Below are 22,415 nucleotides of genomic sequence, written 5' to 3' on the forward strand. Positions count from 1 at the left end.
GCTTAATCAGACACAGTTTATTGCCATGACAACTCGGTGACGTCGATAAAGGTAGCCTTTTAAATATAATTCTTAGTATATTTTTCGTTTCAATGTCCAAGATGATTAATAATTTAGAATTTGAAGTTGAAATGTGGTGGTGAATTAAATGCTTGTGGTATTAATACTATATTTTATTTCAATCAAAAACAAATCTCATTACGCTGGGAACAAGCAAAACTCACTTGCCATTTTCCACAAGTAAAAATGTGAAAAACAATGTTTTAAAGAATCATTTCATAGTCACTGCAAAATAATTGGCTGATTGTAATGATATATTTTCTCACCTAATAAAATGTATCCTAAATGAATAAGACAACACAACAGGCTTATTTAAGTCTTACTGCCAAAAAAATGTCGACCTTTTGCTTTTACATTAAACAGAGATTTTATAACGGTTCGATGCTGCTGAAAGACAGATCATTGTGTCTGTGCATAACTACATCAGCTTATACTTTGTATTATCATACGCTGTTTCTCTAGGGAAGGTAGCTAACTCGGGAATAGCTAAAATATAACGAGATACAATGGTTCTGAACAAAGAGAAAATGCTCTGTGAACTCAAGATCTAATAAAGTAATTACTTATTCTGTATTTTCTGTTTCACCATCCTACTATTTCGGCTTTCATTGTTTATATTTCTGTAAACTTGTACGTATTTGTGAACCAATGATATTTATGTATATTTATCTATCCAACTATTTCTACACCTCTTACTGCTTCGCTTAGAAAACAAAACAAGTAAACCACGTTGCAACTGGACCGTCGTTTTCCAAAATGTAATCTTTGTGACGAAACAATAGCATTTCCTGTTGTAACAATAAAATCTATGAACACATTTACGGAGTGACAATGGGCTCTAGCCTTTTTTTTTCTGATTTTACTAACCTTTTGTCTGGATTTTCTTGAAAACGCTTGGGTACAATCTTGTTTTAAACCTCTGTATCTGAAGAGACATACAGACGACGCTTTCGTGTTGTTTGATAATATTGAGTTGGTGACAGTTTACTCCAGTTTTAAACAGTAAACATCCCAATATAAAGTTTACTGTTGAAAATCAACATAATGAAAAACGCTCATTCTTAGATGATCATGTCTTAAATAACCATGGTGTACTTAGTATTACCCATTTTCAGTATACTTTTGGAACGTTTCACTCCTTCAATTGTTAAAACAAATTTGAATAAACCCTATTACACAGAGCCTTTAAGTTGAGAACATTAAAAAAATGCTTAGAATAGATTGTTTACCGTTATCTTTTCCGAATAGAATAATCCTCACTCAACCTAAAATCTGAAAACCACATCTATTGTGCTAGATGTTCCGAAGAAAACTTTTGCTTTAGTTGTACCATACTTAGGCACTATTTCATACACGATTAAGAAGAAATTTATCAACCAGTTATATCCGCAAGTTGAGTTAAAATATGTATTTTAAAACAGTTTAGGTTCAACTTTATATAGCTCACGTGCCCGAGGTTCAACCAGGGGAGTGTATTGGAATAACTGCTAGAAGGTTCTGCTGTCAAATAAAATAACACCTGCACGCAGAAACTTGAAATACTAGTAGTATTAATAAGTATTGTCTAAAAAAATATCCGATACTGTGACTCCTTCTAGTTTTTTCTTGTAATTTGTAGTATCGCGAAAATATTGAAGCATTAGCTGTTTGTAGTTTCTGTACAACAGTAAAGTAGTAGCTGTTTGTAGTTTCTATACAACATTAAAGTAGTAGCTGTCTGTAGTTCCTCTACAACAATAAAGCAGTAGCTGTCTGTAGTTTCTCTACAACAATGAAGCAGTAGTTGTCTGTAGTTTCTCTACAACAATGAAGCAGTAGCTGTCTGTAGTTTCTCTACAACAATGAAGCAGTAGCTATCTGCAGTTTCTCTACAACAATAAAGCAGTAGCTATCTGCAGTTTCTCTACAACAATAAAGCAGTAGCTGTCTGTAGTTTCTCTACAACAATGAAGCAGTAGCTGTCTGTAGTTTCTATACAACAATAAAGCAGTAGCTATCTGAGTTTCTGTACAACAGTAAAGTAGTAGCTGTTTGTAGTTTCTGTACAACATTAAAGCAGTAGCTGTCTGTAGTTTCACTACAACAATGAAGCAGTAGCTGTCTGTAGTTTCACTACAACAATAAAGCAGTAGCTGTCTGTAGTTTCTCTACAACAATAAAGCAGTAGCTGTCTGTAGTTTCTCTACAACAATAAAGCAGTAGCTGCCTGTAGTTTCTCTACAGCATTGGTTGCTGTCAGTTGCTTCATTATTGCTGAAATAGGTGCTACATGTAGTCTTAATAAGATACTGAAATAGCTGCTGTCTGTAGTATTTTATTCTCAAGTAATTGTTGTATTTAGCGCCTCATTACAGCGCTAAGTGCTATATGTATTCTGAATATGGTAATCAATCATTAAAGTGCTGACATAGGTGCTACAGGTATTCTGAATAAGATAATCAAGTAATAATCAATCATTAAAGTGCTGACATAGGTGCTACAGGTATTCTGAATAAGAATAGTAACTGCTTCAATGCCTTATTGGTCCTGTGTACAACGTACTATAGCATAATGAGGCGACAGACAGCAACTGCTTTAGTGAAACGACTGATAGTAACTGCTTCAATGCCTTATTGGTCCTGTGTACAACGTACTATAGCATAATGAGGCGACAGACAGCAACTGCTTTAGTGAAACGACTGATAGTAACTGCTTCAATGCCTTATTGGTCCTGTGTAGTACGTACTATAGCATAATGAGGCGACAGACAGCAACTGCTTTAGTGAAACGACTGATAATAACTGCTACAATGCCTTATTGGTCCTGTGTACAACGTACTATAGCATAATGAGGCGACAGACAGCAACTGCTTTAGTGAAACGACTGATAGTAACTGCTTCAATGCCTTATTGGTCCTGTGCGGTACGTACTATATCATAATGAGGCGACAGACAGCAACTGCTTCAGTGTTATAGTAACATTACATATACTTTGTGTCAGTGCCATAATAAACTAAAAAGAGCAACCTTCTCTAATGATGTAGTCAAACTATAGACAGTAACTACTTTAGTGCCTTACTAAGATAACATATAGCACCTATAGCACCACTTTAATGATTGATTACTACTTGATTATCTTATTCAGAATACCTGTAGCACCTATGTCAGCACTTTAATGATTGATTATTACTTGATTATCTTATTCAGAATACCTGTAGCACCTATGTCAGCACTTTAATGATTGATTACTACTTGATTACAGTAGTTTCACTAAATCAGCTGCTGTATGCAGTTTCTCTACATTACTGAAGCAGTTTCACTGTGGCCTCTACTTTTAAACAATATATAGAGAAATGCAGAAGATATTCAGAGGATGAAAGTATGATAATTCAGCTCACGAACTGAAAGATATTGATGGTGATCAAAGAAGAAATAAAACTGGATCATAAAATGAAGACTTTATTAATATATCGTTTCTGACAAAGCATTTCTTCTATAAATTACATAATTAGTGTAAGAATCTTAACGGGCGTTTCGTAATCGTTGCTCGAAACCAAAAACATATGCCATCTTTATTATCTTTCAATGGGAAGATTATAATAATACTTCTCTTTGACCACTTTTAGATAATAGCTATCTTTCAACTTCAGGCTTTTTTATTACGAATCTTACATGTTCTTTCACGAAATTCCTTTGAAATAATGTCTATTACATTAGTCCACATAATCTTCCAGTTCCCTTCCACTAAAGATAGATTTAGTTTATTTCTTAAAGATAAAATAAATATCTCTGTGTGTGATTTATTTCTTTCTATAGTTTAGTTATCTCGTTTCTGTGTATAGAAGTCTAGCAGAAACTGTATGGAAGTTTTTATTTTAAGACTATTACATTTTTCCCTTGATATAATTACGAGATATCAACCTTTGTGTTTGGTTTATTTATTATTTTTTGTATCGTTAAATTATTTCTCACTGATATACATCATATAGATAGAAGCCTAAGGGGAAGTGCTTAGAAGGTATTTATTTAAGAACTTTTCTCTGGTTTCTTGATTTTGAATGGTAGAAATATAAGTCTTTTCGATGATTTTTCATTAAAAATGGTAAAGATAATGTATTGTTTTGAATGTTTTATCGGAACTACAAATTCGTCATATGTTTCATACCGGAGAAATGAAGGCTTACCATACTTTATAAGAACAATGTTATAGCTTTCATGCTGAACTTGAAACTAGATATTCTATCGTCAACCATGCTTATTCAGCGTTCGCTATTACAGTTGCTTTTCAAATCAATTTTCGTTGCAACAAACTTCTGCTTCAGACAACTCATCTTGGTAACTTTACCCCAAATCCTCGATTGTACATGGATTAAGAAGTCAACCAAATGCGTATTTCTACATTTCTGTTGTTAATAATGCTCTTGAAATTAAATAAATGAACTCAATTTGATACACTCTGCACGTATTCATAGGTACACAGACATGTGGCTTCACACATCTCTTGGAAATGCGATACCAGAAATTCTGGTTTCATTCTCTACGGTTTGTAAAAACACTGATATGAGACTAAATGCCGAATTTCACCTCGCGTAATGATATTCATACACTCTCATGATAGTAGCTGGAGTTCACCCTTAATTTTCTTTATATTTTGTAAAGTGTAGGTTTCCCAATATATGAGAAGACTACGACAACCATAAGGCCTAACGAATAACTTTCTTTATCTACACCATGTTGAAAAGTCCTCATCATGTTTTTTGGTAGTTGCACCTCGTCTATTTCTTGCTGCAGTTATTCAAGTACACTCAGGTCTCGTCTAACATTTCAAGAAACTTCCATCACTCACCTGCAAGGTGATTTTTATATAGTTTTATGTAGTTTGTTTCCTAACAATGTATCCGGAGGGAAGCTTGGCCAACCATGGTCTATTAATCTTTCTACGGAAAATATATTTATCAATTATCTTCAGCACAACTGACTGGCACATGTGACAGTTATTAGCAATCCCTTTCCGTGAACGACCAATCTATAAACTTTGACAATTACAGCGACAGTTCTTCAATTATTGAGGTTCTGATAGAGGTTATTTATCTTAATTTCTGTGTGCTTACTATCCCTTGTAGATGTTTTTCAGTATGTTACAGATAGCAGACTTTAAAATAGGTATGCCTTGGATTATACAGACCTGCGAATTTGAACTTCATAAAAGTTGTTTTGGTTTTAATAACGGATTTTCCATAATTCAGCTACGCAGATTGCGAAAATAATATTCATTTTTTTTGTATCACGTAAGGTTGTTTACAAATCGGGAAAATAACTCTTACTTAGATCAAATTATTATTTCGTTTAACACAATGAACATCTGGGTTATATTTGGGTTCTAGAACGACCATTATAACTCCCACATCGCGATTGGTCCAGAGAAATATATAGCTTGTGGTTGTCAACATTTTAAGCATAACAAAATGTGACTCGATTTGAATGAAAATGATTCACTTATGTAAAAGTACATATGACGTTTTGTGAAAAATCTGTACGTGATGGAGAAAAATGGATATCATTTTCGGATCCAGCGTACAGGAATTACTGTAAAACATGTAAAAATTTCAAGACAATAAAACCATCGCAGGCCTGTGTTATGCATCTTTTCGCTATTTTAATATCCTATCGCTGAAAGAGCTGTATGAAAAGGGTTTCCTGCCAGTAGCTTATCTGTTTGGAGAACTGATCGTAGGTCAAATATGCATGGACTAAACATGTCACCTTTTATGCCACGACTCGAATCTGCGGCGACACACCATATTAAATAGCATATGAAAATCGTTGCCATAAATTACGATTAACCCTCCGCAGACTTCTTATTTACTTTGCCAATCTAAAAGGGTTTTTCTTTGGGGGGGGGGGATCAAATAGGATCTATCTGAGAACCATGCTGTAGGTGCGTTGTGCTTGTTATTGTTTGTTTGTTTTTTGAATTTCGCGCAAAGCTACACGAGGGCTATCTGCGCTAGCCGTCCATAATTTAGCAATGTAAGACTAGAGGGAAGGCAGCTAGTCATCACCACCGCCGCCAACTCTTGGACTACTCTTTTACCAACGAATAGTGGGATTGACCGTCACATTATAACTCCCCACGGCTGAAAGGGCGAGCATGTTTGGTGGGACGAGGATTCGAACCCGCGACCTTCAGATTGCGAGTCGAGTGTTTTATCCACCTGGCCATAGTTATCAGGAAGTAGCTGTTGTACTCCTAATTCTGGCAGCCTACGCTTAGATTTTAACTACTGCATTGAAAAATATATGCACAATTTTGTTTTTCTGATATATAGGGATAGTTTGGTTTGTTTTTAGCTAAGCACAAAACTACACAATGGGTTATCTGTGCTGTGCTTTGCCCACCACGTGTATCGAAACCCTGTTTCTAGCGTCATATGTCCATAGACTTACCGCTGGGCCACTGGGGGCGTGGGGATAGGGAATCTAGAACTATATCTATTTCTGAGAACAATTAACAAAAAGTCTTCTAAAAAATGATGATAATAATAATATATTTCTTTCACTGGTTCTACAACTTTTTAATCAACGATGGAATTATCTCACTATTCTGACTTGATAGTGAATTAAAACTTCACGAAAAATAATCGTGTTTACCATTTATATAGGAAAACCTTTACTGTCCTACCTGTGTTTCTTTATTGGTTGTGTCTTTACAATAGGCGGACACTTTCAGCCTGTCAGCCATTGCTCATTAGTTTAAACTCTTAAAGCTATTGGTTGTTAGAATTTGTAAACACTGGATTATACCTGAGCTTTAGGTAGCCAATAGTGAAACGCCAACTGGGTGATTGACATTTCGTTAGCTTCTACTCAACATATGCAGTTCATGCGTTAGTTTATATTTTTTCGTAATGTGCCTCTCTCTAGTATGCTCTCTTCCAAATATATGTTAATTAAATTTCCATCTTTAAATAGGCGATACTTGAAACTTAGTAACAAATAATAATTTAATCTTACATAAATTATAGTATAGCCCTTAAATTACGTAAAATAAATTGAAAATGATGTTAATAGTTACAAAATTATAGCTTTTATCAACAAATCAATTGTTTCCATTGGCTATATTTTGTTGTTGTTGCTAAGCACAATGGACTATCTGTGTTTTCCCCACAACGGGTATCGAAACTCGGTTTTTAACGTTATAAACCTACATAGTTACAGCTGAGTTACTGGGGGGGGGGGGGGTCCATGGGTTTGAAATGTCATGTCATTACACATTTCTGGCCAAGGAAGAACAGCGAATTAATTCACATTTTCAAATAGTTCTCGCACGTTTTACAGTATTCAAACTTCTAATTTTCATTGGCAGCATTAGACTGGATTTTTTTACAGAATTGGAATCTGTGTAAAGTATTACGCTATGTTTGGTATTACAGTAATATTGTTTGCTTGTAGTTAGGCGCAAAGCTAAACAATGGGCTATCTGTGCTGTAGCTACTAATGGTATAGAAACACGATTTCTAGCGTTGTAAGTCCGCATACTTAGACTCTACTATATATATATTGTATTTTGGATGTTAGGTAAGAAACACGAAAAGTTTGATTGTTATAGAACAAAGTCACATTGGGCTACCTGCTGTGCCCACCGTGGGGAATCGACTCCCGGATTTTAGTACTGTAAGTCCGTAGACTTACCGCTATCCCATCAGGGGACAACCCGAAAAGGAAAAAAAACAACAACATTTATTTATGAAAGTAAATATGGAAAAAAATATATCGGTTATCCTTTCTAAACTTAGTATGGCAAAGGTTCTCAGAAATGACGTTTACTTTCCTTATCAAGTAGAATGTTATTTCCACGCTTAACTCTTTGCTCAAGCATGTGAGAAACATACACTGGGAAGATATACAAATAATGAGAAAGCAACTTTATTTTCCTGTTCTGTTTAATTTTTTAGACTATATCAAAGTTGTACTTCTTTTATTTTTCATTATTATTTTTTTTTATATATTTGTTATCGAAAATCGTAAAGAAAGAAGAGGACTGGAACAGCCAAGTCTTCCGAAGTTGCATTTTTTACAAAATTCCCTTTTTCAATTTTTATGGTGGTTTAAGAACAGTGCATAATAACTAAATGGTGAAAATTATTCTTACAATTGTAATTTTATTGTTCAAAACTCAACAATTTTTTTTGTTCGTGTGGTCTTTTATCAAATGGTAGTTAAATCAATACGTTTGTGGTCACATAATGTTTTTAATTTTTGCAGAAGGACGAGCAACAGTTAAAGCTTCTGATAAATTTATTCTATCATTTTACTCGCCGTTAGGCTTGTGCAGACTTTCAAGTAATAGAATATATAAAAATAATTTTACATTTTTGAATAGTTAATCTGTTAATAGTTTTGATTATCACAAAACTGCACAATGCTCTTTCTGAGTTCTGCCCACTGCGAGTATCGAAACCCGATTTTTAGAGTGCAAAGCCCCCAGACTTAACGATAAACCACCAGAGGATGGGGTGTGTGGAAAAAAAAAGTATAGTAAAACCGATTTAGTTCAAAAACATTTTCTTGTTGATATTTTGCACTAGCTTTTGAGTTTCGACATTGTTAGTTTTTTTTTTTCATGACTCATTGGTTTTCCTGATTCATGTTGGCTTTATAATCATTATTCGAATCCTTATACCAGAGAGCTTGTATGACGATACAGCGGTACGCAACTGGTTTGTTTTAGAGAATTGATTCACGTGCGATTTACATCGTGAACTGACATACAACCAAATCATTGTTTTAGATTTTTACGTGACCGTGAATAGCAGCTGCGAATTTAGCTATAAGCCTGGATGATTCCAATTGGTTTAATCATGGGCGTAAGTAACTTCCTTCACAAGATATAAACAGTGTTTTGGCAATAAAGGATTCTAAGAATACATAAACAGTGAATATCGGATTGACTTTATAAAGAAGGAAATGTATTGTAAAACGACTGAACAATAATGTATTAGGAAAATTAAAATATACTTGAAAATACGCAATGTTTCGTCGCATTAGTTTTGTACTATACATTTGAACCACGTTTTTGTCTTTTAGGATATATTTATTCAAACCGTGTATATAATTATTATATGGTTGGGAATTATTCAATCTAAATCATATTAATGGAGAAGGAACGAACAAACGTTGTACTTGAGTGCTAGATATAACATTACAATCACTTTATATTCTCACAGTGTTTCAAAAATAATCATTTTAAATATCTCATCAAAATTGTGACTTGGGCGCTTAACTGAGTTTAATGTTTTGTACGTTCAGGCTTGAGTTCTTTATATATATTCATGATCTAGTATCTCGATACATGCAAATCTATGGCGTAGCTCCTATAAAAGTTTGATCGTAATTTTAGAATAATAACTCCCAATGCACGACTGATTGTAGTTACATCAAAACTCAAACCTTATCTATTCCACATAGCAATCGCAGCGCCCCCGCAGTCACGTGCCCTCCGGGTTATACTTCGGGCTTTCCCGCAGGCGAGAAGTCGGAAGCTGCACTTAGATCCGAAGGTAGAAGTCCATACAGAAAAGTACGCGAAATCAAAGGTGAAATTTGACCCTAGAGTGTTTGTTAGCTTTTAGTACAGCTAGCTAGCAAGATAGAAAAACATGAACGAGGAACACCACCCCACGACCGGGATATTAGTGGGACAATCCCCGTTCACCAGCGGAGTCATAGTCCAGAATGCTCACGCCACATCCATGGGAGTCCCTGTTTTGGGTGAGTTTTCTCACGATATTGTCATTCTTTTAGATAGTTTATCAAACTTTGTTAATGTATATGAATAAATGTTACGGAATCGTCTTCTTTTTATAGCAGAATTTATTCATATTTCGTTACGTCATTTAGTGAAGTGTGTATAGCGATTAAGAAATCTTGATGGCCGTGTGAGCGTCCAAAATTACCTGTTGGAGTGTACAGCCACCTGTTTCTAGAGTATATTTCAGAGTAGGACACTTTTGTGAAGAGCTTAGTAGACAAGGGATATAATGGTGCTTTGACTTTATTAAGTTTTTCTAATAAAAACCATAATATCAAAATGTAACTTGTAAAACTGATTTGGTTTTACAATTCTTCATTAACGGTATCACAGCAGCAAAGGTTAGTGTTCTAGAGATATAAACATTTATTGTGTGTCGCATAATGTGCTAAAAAAATAAAGCTTAGGTGTTTTCTCTTCGACCTGTTACGGTGTGGGAGGTCTTCCTGGAGTGCTTAGGTAAGAATTGTTCGTCTGTGTGTACATATATGAAAGGCTAAAGCGTTATGCACAGACATGTACTAAACGGACATCCGCCGGTGGTTAAGGTGGAGTCAGCCGGATAATCAGCGGCATGTTGGAATATTATAACCATGTAGTTCAGTTAAAGTTGGCTCTGAGCAGAAGTGAAAACCACATCTACCATCAAACTTATATCGAAATAAAGCGACGAGGACGGTACAATTTTCGGAAAATTGGAAGCTCGATGTAACGAACTACCGACACACGAAATTTAATAAGTTTTACTTAAAGTTTAAAACTAATATATGTATGTGTCTAGTTTCAACTATTCTAAATATGGTGCTTCGAACATTTTCTTTGAAAATCCGCAATCTATATCTTATTATAATAATCGGAAAAAAAACTGTATCCGTTTATTTATCTATCAGTCTGGAGTTACTATATTATAGCTATTCAGCATTGAATGAAGTGTCACAAGAATGAATAGCCTTTTCTATGCTTGTTACAAAAAAAAAATATCCTGTTCATCGCACTACCAGTTTCATTCCTCTATGCTCTACTTCTATAGCACGCGACTCCTCCATAAAAGGTGGGGTATAATTCTTCAGTGGGTTGTAATAATTAATTAAGTCTTATGTGACTAAAAGAAAGTCAATAGAAGAAACATTGGTTAGTGATATCACTCACAAGTAAATGACTTAGTTTGTTTAAAACATGAAAATGGAGGAGAGTGACAATAGATTAAGGAATAAACTCATTCATTGAATGTATTTTTTCAATCAAATAGGAGTGTTTTCAAAGTGGGGTTTAGTACTAAAACCTACCAGCAGGTTGCTGCTGACCATAGGTCAGCAGCAATAGAATATATATTCTTTTTTTTAATGAAATTATAATTTTGCTTTTGTTTGCAAACACACATAAAATGCTAACGAGATTTTATGAGAGTGCATTGGATTTTATTAAGATACTGGAAAACAGACGCATGAAACTAATTTCGGCGATCTCTTTCAGGTATCAAGTTTCTGAAAATAGTCATGTTTTGTTGTATTAATTTTGTCATTAAACTTTATGGTATACTAAATAACATTATTATTATTAATAACCACGAAAATTAGAAGTCATGGTTGAATGTTGAGACCTTTTCTGATCCTACATTATCCCGAGCATGTGACCAAATTATGTGATCTTTTTCAGCCGGTTTGGGGGGTCACCTGGCTATGGTCCTGTTCATATATTGAGAAACGTTTCCTTTTCTAAAGCTTGCTAAGAAGTCCTGCATTGCGTGAATAATTAGATATTACTGATTGTTGTAAGAATATTAAAGATTCTTATGTCGAACATTTCAACATTATTTTCGATAAACTCGTATTCATTATTATTGGACATTTAATCTACCAGATCAAAGCGTGGTCCACATGTCGTTAGAGGTATTTTCGTAGGCGTATAGTCTGCTGAGCCACAGGAATTATGCGACCCCCCCTTTCCTTTTTTTTTTTGCATGAGAATAGTAAGCTAGCAACCTAATAAGTTGTTTCACCATAAGACTCTGAAGATAGCCACAGAGCAAGTAAAGACGTAATCCGAGATGCGTATAAACAACCTGCATACCGAAGCCGTGGTTTGAGAACTCAAGACGAGCTGGTCTCCGAGCTACGTCGAGTCCTTCTCCCGTCTCTCGTGGGGATCACCGTTCAGTATAGCTCGTGCTCCATCAGTTAACACTCGCAGTTATTATTTTAATGTCACATAAGGTAATAAGTACTCATGTTTTATAAGAAGATACCCTCCGGTGTTAGCGTTCACTTGGTAGTTTTCGAACGAAGAAGTTAACTGAAATAAGGCAAGTAAATCATCGTTACGCCATGGAACTCTTCATTTACGTGCAAGACTACCGTGACAAGGCTACGTAACGCGACACTCGGGTCGGCGTGGGGTGATGACACAAGGTCGCTGTGTTTGAGATGAAACACATACACACATTTCCAACCAAGCCATATCAGATCCAAAGCTCTTATTGAGCACCTGATGCAGAAGTTATAGCTTCTTTATATGCTGTACTTGTTGAGGAATTGGTTTTATTGATTAGAAAAACATTCAATAACTTGTGATAATAATAAAAAAATAGTTCTATTGGATACTAAATAAAAATATGCATTCATTTATTTGACACTAATTCAGTTGTATTGCGTTCTGTAAACTTAAGAATATATATATATATCAATATAGGATCTTATTGGTTCGCATGTGACTACTATACAATCACTTGCACTTACACATACGATCTCAAGTTCAGTTATTTTGAACGGACAATGGATATAGCGTTCCGCCACGCGAGTAACTGACAGCAGTAAATCTGAGAGCGCTAGATATATATATATATGTGTGTATGTAAGTCACTGAAAAGTCACGACTTTCTTTTTCAAGACACTATTACGGGTAAAGTATCAAATTCCACGGAATATGCACCACCGGATTATTTCTTAAGTTGTAAAATGTCATTTTTTCAAGCAGCAAACACGAGTAATTAGAATTTGTTACCTTGGATACAGAGGCGCCAGAAAGACTACAAGAGTGGGGAGGGCCAGCCAAACAAAAATTTGCGAAAATTTCTTAGCGAGTCAAGTACGATAACTGTTACTCCAGTAAAAGCTTGAACTAATTCTCAGATGTCCATCACATGATACATACTAAGTCACAAAAAAGTGCAACATCATGACATCAACTTTTGATCTATCTCAACATATTTTCTTCAAAATGGAGTTATAACTGAATTTTTGAGATTTTGAGATTTTCTTATCATACAATACTACTGTTAACATTTTTTAACGAAATATTTTTTAAAAAACCAAAAATTATCTCTAATTGTCGATTTTCAGTCACCTGCTAAACATTTTATTCAGATTGTGGAAATAAATAGACAAGTTGTGACTAGACGATACAAGGATGAAATTGTATAATGACTGCTTTTAAGCATACATTATTAAAGGTTTCGTTAAAAAAAATTCTCCCTCTTGTTGTTAAAAGTGTGGAGGGCAGGGTCCCCACTTTTTAAAAAGTGAGTGGGCGATGGTCTGTTGCTCACCCCCTCCATCTCTGGCACCTATGTTTGGATATCATACATAGATTCCACTGACCTCTACTTCAAAGTGTGTATGTACAGTGAGCAAAATGATTTCAGATATATCTATCAGTTTAAAAAATAAAATAAAAATAATAACTGATGAAGGTTTAGTTATAAAACTTGAACATTATACGAGTAAAATCGGCAGTGGATACAAACCTATATAGTGTCTACTAAATGTTCACTTATTGCCCTCTACCCCGGATGGTATCTCGAAAACTAATAGACCGATGTCCACAATTTTTTCTTCAAAAGATGGTAAGTAAGTATGGGACAGTCTTTCCCATATTTGGTTTGGATCCGGATTCTGGATCTCTTTCAAGCATTTTTTATAATAAAGAGATGGGGTATTTTTGCGGTTTTGGGTTAATAACTCTGTAAAGTGTGATCGGATTTGTACCAAATTTCATGGGCACATTAAGGCTGAGACTCCTCACCACGCTATAAAAATGATCTGGATCGTTAATCATTTTGGATCTGTGAAGGATTTTCCGAATTTTCGAAGGTGAAATTTGGCGTTATTCAATGTAAATGCATGGAATGTCGGAAAAGAGCGGCAAAGTGAGGGTATGCAATCTCTCTGATTGCTCTTGTTTCTCTTCGAATTTATGAACTAAAGTTCAGAATCGTTAGTTGGTTTATTTGTTCCTCTTTCTTATATTGCCTCTGCACTGTAAAAACCTGTCCATATAAGGAAACGTTTCGCTTATCATCCACAGAGGTAGGGACAATTATGTGGTTCATTGAGTTAAATAAACTAAATATGGTTTTCCAAGCATTAAGAAGGGAAGATTCAAAAGTGGGTGTTTTTAAACACGTAACATTAGTGTTTTATGCGCTGGTTGCTACGATAATTTTAGACGTTTCTTCAGATAGGTAGAATCCACTCAACCGGGATCCGTGGAGTTTTAATTTTGAAAATTAAACAAATCTGAGTACTGGGCTATATTACTTCACTATTTCCAAGCAGTCTATGAGATCACAGTATTTACAGAGACTTACCTGTATGACACACTTGTTATTGGGCAACATTTCCTAGAAATTTAAACTTATGCGGGAACAATTCTCACTGTAAAGATAGAAGGAGTAGCAGGTGGTCAAGGCACATTTAATCGTAAGAGAAACACACATATTGGTGATAGTTACATATCCTGAAAACCGGACGCCCTTTAAGCAAGAGAGATAATTATGACTGTAAAATAACATGAAATATAACGAACTTTGGAACAATGACGTTTTTAGGTGTATTTTTACTTGTGGGGGGGGGGGCATAAGGAGGCAAATTGTTAGTTTGTGTATGCAGAAATATTAACACTTTCATGCCAGTGTGAGTCACAAGGTAGAGAATTTAAAATTATTAAAATACTGTATCTCAGAGGAGGTGGAGAGTTCTCAGACGGGGTTTGCCCTCATAGTGGATGAAAATAAATGTTGATGACAGTCACTAAAGGGAGAGAGCATGCACGAGAATATAAATTGGTACTCTTGTAACACAACTACAGCATGTTTACCGTTTGATTGGTTAACTCAGATGAAGAAAATGGGTAAAAATATCTGAAGTTTAAACAAGAAAGGGAACAAAATAAACTGATCCAATTTCGTGGCACCACAATCGTGCAGGTTGTACATGATGGTTTAAAGAAAAATGTTAAGAATTAATCTCTAAAATTAGTCATAGGAATGTTTGTAGTTAAACACAAAGCTACACAAAGGGCTATCTGTGCTCTGCCCATCACGTGTATCGAAACTCGGTTTCTAGCGTTGTAAGTCCGCAGACATACCGCTGTGCCACTGGAGGCTAGTCATACGAAAGTTTAATCGTTATAAATTGATCTTTAAGAGCTCTCAGGAGCCCCCCCCCCTTCCCTCAAAGAATATAAATAAGGAACTCGAGTTTCATTAGGGTCTACTGAAATAAAAACTGCGGGTCCTTTAATATACTTTTAATATTTTTTGAAGTTAAAAATGGTTGTATATAGAAGTGATCGAAATCATAATATCGTTTACATATAGTAGTGCGTTTAAAAAACACGAAACTAATTTTAAAAAAACGATCTACAAAGAAAAGATCGACATCTTATCTGTTACACATACTCCAGCTTGCAAAAAGACAAAAACTTAGACATCTGAGAGACTCATACATGTTTAGATTATGGCAAATCTACCGATATAGTGTAAAGATGTTTTAGAGGGTGGTTTCTGTATCTTTTATATCTTCATAACTTGATATCCTTCTTGAAGAATCCAACGCTGTGTTAAACAGTGAAATATAAAGTCATGTCGGGCACCAAGTATATATCAAGATTTACAATTTTTGTTTTAAAATTGTTCACACATACACACATATAGAAAAGTTAAAATACATTATTTAGTAGAATATATTTTTGAGCTCATTTATAGATACTTCCTCTTACAATGTTGACTGGTAAGGTGAATGGAGCGATTCCAATCTCTTTATGATCATTTCTAACTATAAATTATTAATAAAATACTGAGTGAACTTGCTTGCATGGTTAGTGTGTGAGGTTAATGCATTCTTGATTCTGATATATATAACTGCAGATTTTAGATCTGTGAAATTCGGTTAACTGATTAGGTTTAAGTAAAGTAGTTCTACCTTGATTTTTATTATTATAAAACAGTCCTGTTCTTCTGACAGAGTTGCTTTTTGATGGTCAAGAGTGGCCAAAGATCTTTGACCTACAAGTCAGTGTTTCTATTAAGATTCAGTAATTACATGTTCTGTTATTATTTGGTTGCTAAATAATTAATCATCGAACCTCATCTCTTTGATCTTAAAATCGTTGACCTAAATAGGCGCCACATTTTTGTATGTATATCACAACAGGTTCGTAGTAATTCATACACAATATTTTTAATGTTTGATTAATAAATGTCGACCGGCTGATTCATTATAGCTGGGTACTATTGAAGTACACGCCCAGATTTGGATATATATATATTCAGATTATATTGATTTTGTAACTTACTTGGGGCATGAATTGAATAGTGATGATGAACTGACCAAAACATGAAGTTGTCACTGGCAACAATGCAGATTAATTGAAATAAACAAATAAATTCGATAAGCCATGTGCTGGAAGACCACAAAGGATCGCTGTTACAAACTCTTTGTAACAGCGATATTTCATAGTTACACAATGGGCTATATGCATTCTGTCTATCATAGAGAATCGAATCCCAGATTTTAATATTGTAAGTCGTTAAACTTATCACTGGCCCACTAGGGTACACACAGAGATAATAAAGCTACTTTTCAACAGGAACCTTGGTTTAGACATCAAAAGCAATGAGACAACTTTGGTCTACTGAGGCGATGGTGTTTTGGCACAGGACTGTGCTCAAACAATCAGATCATGTTACTATTAAATTAATTCCAGCTTGTAAACAGCTATCCAGTCATCAAGTAGCTATAATAAAGGTGTTATATATATACACGCAGTCCCACAGTGTGTCAGTGGTAAGTTTAGTGACTAACAACGATAAGATCCGGGGTTTGATTCCCCATGGTGAACAGAGCGCAAAAAGCCTACTGTGCAACTTTGCATCGAACACACTGTGTGAAGCCTAAATTTTCATGAACGTTTAGGCCTGTGGAATCTCGAAGCTGCCTGCAATACGTAGAAAACTAGTACAATATAAAAAATACCAGAGTGCATTAGATTTAATTGATCAGTTCAGTGTCAAAAAGCGAGTTACTTAAGCGGTGTATTTGTTATCAATCGATTAGGGAGGAAATTTTGCAAGTAAGGTATGAATTAAGTTTATTTCTAAGTAAGACTTATTACTAATATCAGAATTTCTGTTGAAACGTTGTTTGTGAAATTAAGCCTCCCAAGGAACATTACAGAAGAAATGAATTAATTCGTTATATTAAGTGGACTGGACTTCACAATAATTTTTACCAAATGATCCAAAAGAACCCGCCTAACAATGGAATACGTTACAACACTTATGTCAGAAGTGGGATTATTTTGGAGAGACACGAGTGCAAAGTGCGACATAAAAATTGCTGGAGGTCAGGAAACAATGGAAATAAAAACAAGCAGGAGAAGAAAGATTCCTAAATGAAGATCAAGAAGAAAGAAATAGAAAATCAGAAGAACAAGACAGAAAATTTAAAAAGGATCAAAAAGGAGATATAAATTTAAAATTAGACTAATAAGAAAGAGATAGAAAATTTAAGAAGATCAAGAGATAAACGACGGGAACTTAAGAGAAAAATTAAAAGAAAGAGACGTACTATTTAAAAAAAACAAACTTATAAATAAATCTGATTAAAGACAAGACTGTTGAAGCTAATGGAGATGTACAGAAAGATTATAACAACAAGACTGAAGAAGTAAGAAACATTTTAATCAAAAAATTAAAATACAAAAATGAAACCAGCCACATCTCTTTACGCATTTGTATAAAGAATTTCAACCTAAAGCGTCATCTACTACAAAGTATGGAATAGGAAAACTATTTGATCTATACCTATTACCAATAATGCTGTGCAAGGCTTTGTGGCTACAGGACCTTCGTTGATTATTTATCTGGTCAGTTCAACAGCATTGCCTAGTCAAGAAACCAACAGCGTATGATGAAAAGGTGCCATCTTACTGCCCAGGTAAAAAGAGTCAACTCTAACGACATTAAGCAACCTTCCAGCTGAAAGCCGTAACAATTATCAAGCCTTGGTAGCTGCCTTATCCAACAGGTTTGAAGTGATAGATCAGAAGGAAGTGTATAAAACAAAGCTCAGAAGTAGAATACATAGCAAAGAAGACACTTTACATAATTTGGAAAGGTTTGCCCAATTATCTTTACCAGATGCTTTACATAAAATGTTGGATCCATTGGAATGTAACCAGTTGACGTAGCAGATGGGGATATATGAATTAGGCTGAAGCAAAGTAGAGTTACATCTTTAAAAAGGTCTCCAGTTGGTAATGGAACTTGAATCCATCAAAGTCATAGATGGATAAACAACTAAAGGCACCATCTAGAAGTTACAGGACCTCCAGATCAAGTAATAATGAAACATCAACTTCCCCTGGTAGTAGTGCAGAAGAACTGAGAAGATTAGTTAGACAATTTGTTACATAGAATGGAGGAAATAAGCCAAAAGAGCATGTGTAAATTGAAAGGATGTGTCAGGACCTGCAGACAAAAGGCCTGTAGAGAACACCCTCCCCCCCCCAAAAAAAAAGATGTCAGAAAAAAGGAAAGAAAATGAATTGATGCAAACAGCAAGTAGACATAAAGTTTCAGCAAGAGAAAAGTTGGAAGTCACCGTTACTGTGGGAAGCTTCTCTACACCACATGATGTGTAGGTAATTAACATCAAGGAAAAATGCATATTGTTCATTTATGGAGACGTGGATGCCAGGTTAGACTAACATCAAAAAGCTTCACATTCTATGATCAGGAAGCCCTGTGCACTACATGATATTTTCTATATCAGAGATTGAACTTCCAACAAGAAATGAAATACTTATACCAGGACTTATAATGAATTTACTTTTATTGAATGGGGCATAATAGAACCAAACACTTCATCATGTCTGGGAGATTATTGTTTGGAGAAACTCTCGTGAATCTGAAGAATAAATATGTCATCATTAGAGCCATGAACACAACAAATCATGAAATTCGAGTCAAGTCTGGATGGTAAATCGCAAAATATGAAGTTGTACAGATAGTACATCCACATCAGAAGTAGTCACCTTTTAAACAAGATATAGGAAGTCTGCTGTAAACTCCTCACATAAGGACTGTCACATTATAACGCCCCTACGGCTGAAAGGGCGAGCATGTTTGGTGGGACAGGGATTTGATGCCTCGACCCTCATGTTGCGAGTCGAGCGCCCTAACCACCTGGCCATGCCAGGCCCATTGAATCTGAAGAGTGGATATTGGTAAGTGAAAGTCGAGAAAACAGAGAGATAACAGCCTTTACTACAAGAAATAGAATGTGGCAGTTTATTGTATTATCATTTGGATTATATATTGCACTTGCTACATTTCAATTTGCTTTCTCTGAAATACCCTTGAATGTTGTACTTATCTACTCGGATTGAGTAATCACACATGGGAAGACCTTTGATAACGGTTATGATTGGCTAAATAAAGTTTTTAATCAGTTGAGGAAAGGGAATCTTAAGCTGAATCCCAAGAAGGATGAATTGTTTATCAACATGTGAGTTTCCTAGGACACATAGTCTGAAAAGAGGGAGTATTTACAAACCCAACTAAGATTGTATCTGTTCAGAATTTACTAATACCAAAGATATGCATGAAGCAATAAGATTTATGGGTCTTTGCTCTTAATATTTTCATTTTGTAAAATCATTATCTAAAATAGTTCATATTCTACACAAATTACTTGAAAAAACCAAATACACTTTGTTGGAATGTTGATTATGAACAAATATTCAAAAAAAGTGAAGAAATGATTAATTATTTCATCTGTATTAGCACATCCAACTCTTGAAGATCCACTCATTTTAGATATAGATGCCAGTTATTTTGTAGTGGAAGCAATGTTATCACAAGTACGACATGGAAAAGAACATGTGATTGCCTACTATGGCAAAGCAATGAATGCTGCAGTAAGGAGGTATTGTACAACTTAGAAAGAGTTATGAAATGTTGTTCAAGCCCTAAGTCATTTCCATCATTACATTTATGGACAAAAGTTTACACTCTGGTCAGATCATAGAGCATTAAACTGGCTGGTGAATTTCTGCAATCTAGAAAACAAGATAACTTTTCGTTGGTAAAAGAAGTTGGCGGTGGATGGTGATGACTAGCTACCTTCCCTCTAGTCTTACACTGCTAAATTAGGGACGGCTAGCGCAGATAGCCCTCGTGTAGCTTTGCGCGAAATTCAAAAAACAAACAAAACAAACAATTAACTACGACCACCGTAACTGGAAGGTTGTAAAAGTAGCGGGGGTAGGTTGTATCACTTTTCGAAGCAAAATCGGGGATGGTTGTTAAACGTTCGTATTATATTAAATATCTCTTAACTACTAACAGATAATCATGATCGATTAATGTAAACATGGAAGTTAATTGTTTTATCTTTCACTTCATGATGCAAAATATTTCACCATCTATAAGGACCATGTAGAATATTGGTTTAAACAGGACAGCCCATACAACCCTTTCCCAGTCCGAGGCAAGGCTGCAACTTTGTAAGTGAGATATATTTTAGGCATAGAACTAAAGTAAATAAATTGTTTATTCACCATGATATATTAATGATAACCATACAACAAATCTATATTTAATCAATATATATCAGCCATCTGACTGATGTATATTTACAACTTTTCCTCAGTAAATACCTAGCGATTCTTTATGTACCAAACTTGAAAGTTTTCTCCCTTTCTTGACTTCCTTAACGACACTTGTGTTAAATAACATATTTTAAACTTACTGGTCTACTTCCTCAACCTTCTATCTTTGTTCATAACTGCTTGCTTCCTAATATCTTCACGTGTTATTCCTTTGTTAGTTTTTTGCTTATGCCTTCTAGCCATTCTACAAAAGCAATATAAAGAGAATATTAGTTATGTGAAAGATCGGAACAATATGTGGAACTAGAATAAGTTTCAAACGTTTAGTTAGCAGTAAAATAGTGAGAAAAGATTGTTATAAGAACAAATTGGACAGAGGGGAACGCCATTGGACAACCATAATACACCATTCTTTCAAAATTGACTGAGAAGTGATGATTTTTATTTATCAATATGTAATATAGAAGCTAAATATTTACCCAATTGTTGTAACTACTTATATAAAAAAAGTCGTGATTTAACAACATAGAAGTGGAATATTGACCGTAAACATTACTGAAACTTCAGATTAAAATAAATTGCTACTATTATGATAAATAGTAGGGGATGTTTGTAACAGTGTTACAACAAACCCCCTTACAAATGTTAAAGCAAGCCCCATTCATCATTGTCAACCATTCTGCCAATGTGGTTTTAACATCACAATCGAGCATCTTCTTGGTGCTTTTAAAGTGTTCTATATGCTATAATGTTTCAAGTAAACACGACAAACAAGGCCTGTTTTATAATAATAATATAATATAATAATAAGTATAAGTGTAACTTTCGTGACAGAAAAGTGTTCTTTCGTTGGAGGGAAGACCATTTATTGCCTGCTTCCTCACAAAGAGAACGTGAAGATGCACACGCACGCCAGCTGCCAAGATATAGCATTCCCTTGTGTATACTTGCAGAATTATAGTAGTTATTACAACCAACCCCAATCTTTCCTAAAACTTTAACACTATGCATAACCCCGTACGGAACCATGGAAATACTGGTGTATTGTTTTGAAGAAGATGTGTAACTGAAAAATGTGAGTACTATGAAAAGAGAGAACCAAGAGAAAGTAAAGACGATCAACATAAAGTACAAAAGAATATAGTCCATTATGGAATCTCCAAAGATACTAGTGGTCAGAAACAAAGACTACCTTTGGTACTTCCACAGTTTCTATATACAGAAGCACTCCATCATTTCCACAACCCTCCAATAACTGGACACGTAAGTGCCAAGAAAGCACTGGAGAGAGTAAGAGAATTCTTCTATTGGATTGGTTCCCAGAGATCTGTAGAATATTAGTGTAAATTGTATTAACTATGCTTTGAGCAAAAAGGTCTATGAAAGAAATAGCACTGGCATCTACAGCCCTTGAAAGAGTTGCTTGCCAATGAGCTTTGTCTTCCGCCACAGAGTAACAGTTGTGACGGATTTATTATTACATATTTATTTTAATATCGATGTTTGCTTGAATTAAATTTATATTTACAAGTGTGCATAACTTATACTGTTAAATATGTATTGCGAAACTCCCTCCTATTCTCTAAAGTTCTAAAAGATTCTCGAGTGTAAGAATCAACAATATATGTGTAGCTTTGTATTGTTACATAATCTGAATTTTCTAGAAACTCTCC

General features: G+C 34.9%; 1 protein-coding gene across 1 annotated transcript in view; it reads left to right on the forward strand.

The window, feature by feature from the left end:
• Window positions 1-9,554: 9,554 nt before the first annotated feature.
• LOC106464203 (hepatocyte nuclear factor 4-gamma-like) overlaps window positions 9,555-22,415 on the forward strand; it is a 79,149-nt gene continuing 66,288 nt past the window's right edge. The window contains exon 1 of the mRNA XM_022391907.1: window positions 9,555-9,809. Within this exon, the coding sequence (XP_022247615.1) occupies window positions 9,698-9,809 (112 nt within the window). The 5' untranslated portion in view covers window positions 9,555-9,697. The remainder of the gene's footprint in view (window positions 9,810-22,415) is intronic.

The sequence above is a fragment of the Limulus polyphemus genome, unplaced genomic scaffold, assembly GCF_000517525.1.
Source record: "Limulus polyphemus unplaced genomic scaffold, Limulus_polyphemus-2.1.2 Scaffold1587, whole genome shotgun sequence".
In the NCBI taxonomy this organism is placed as follows: domain Eukaryota; kingdom Metazoa; phylum Arthropoda; class Merostomata; order Xiphosura; family Limulidae; genus Limulus; species Limulus polyphemus.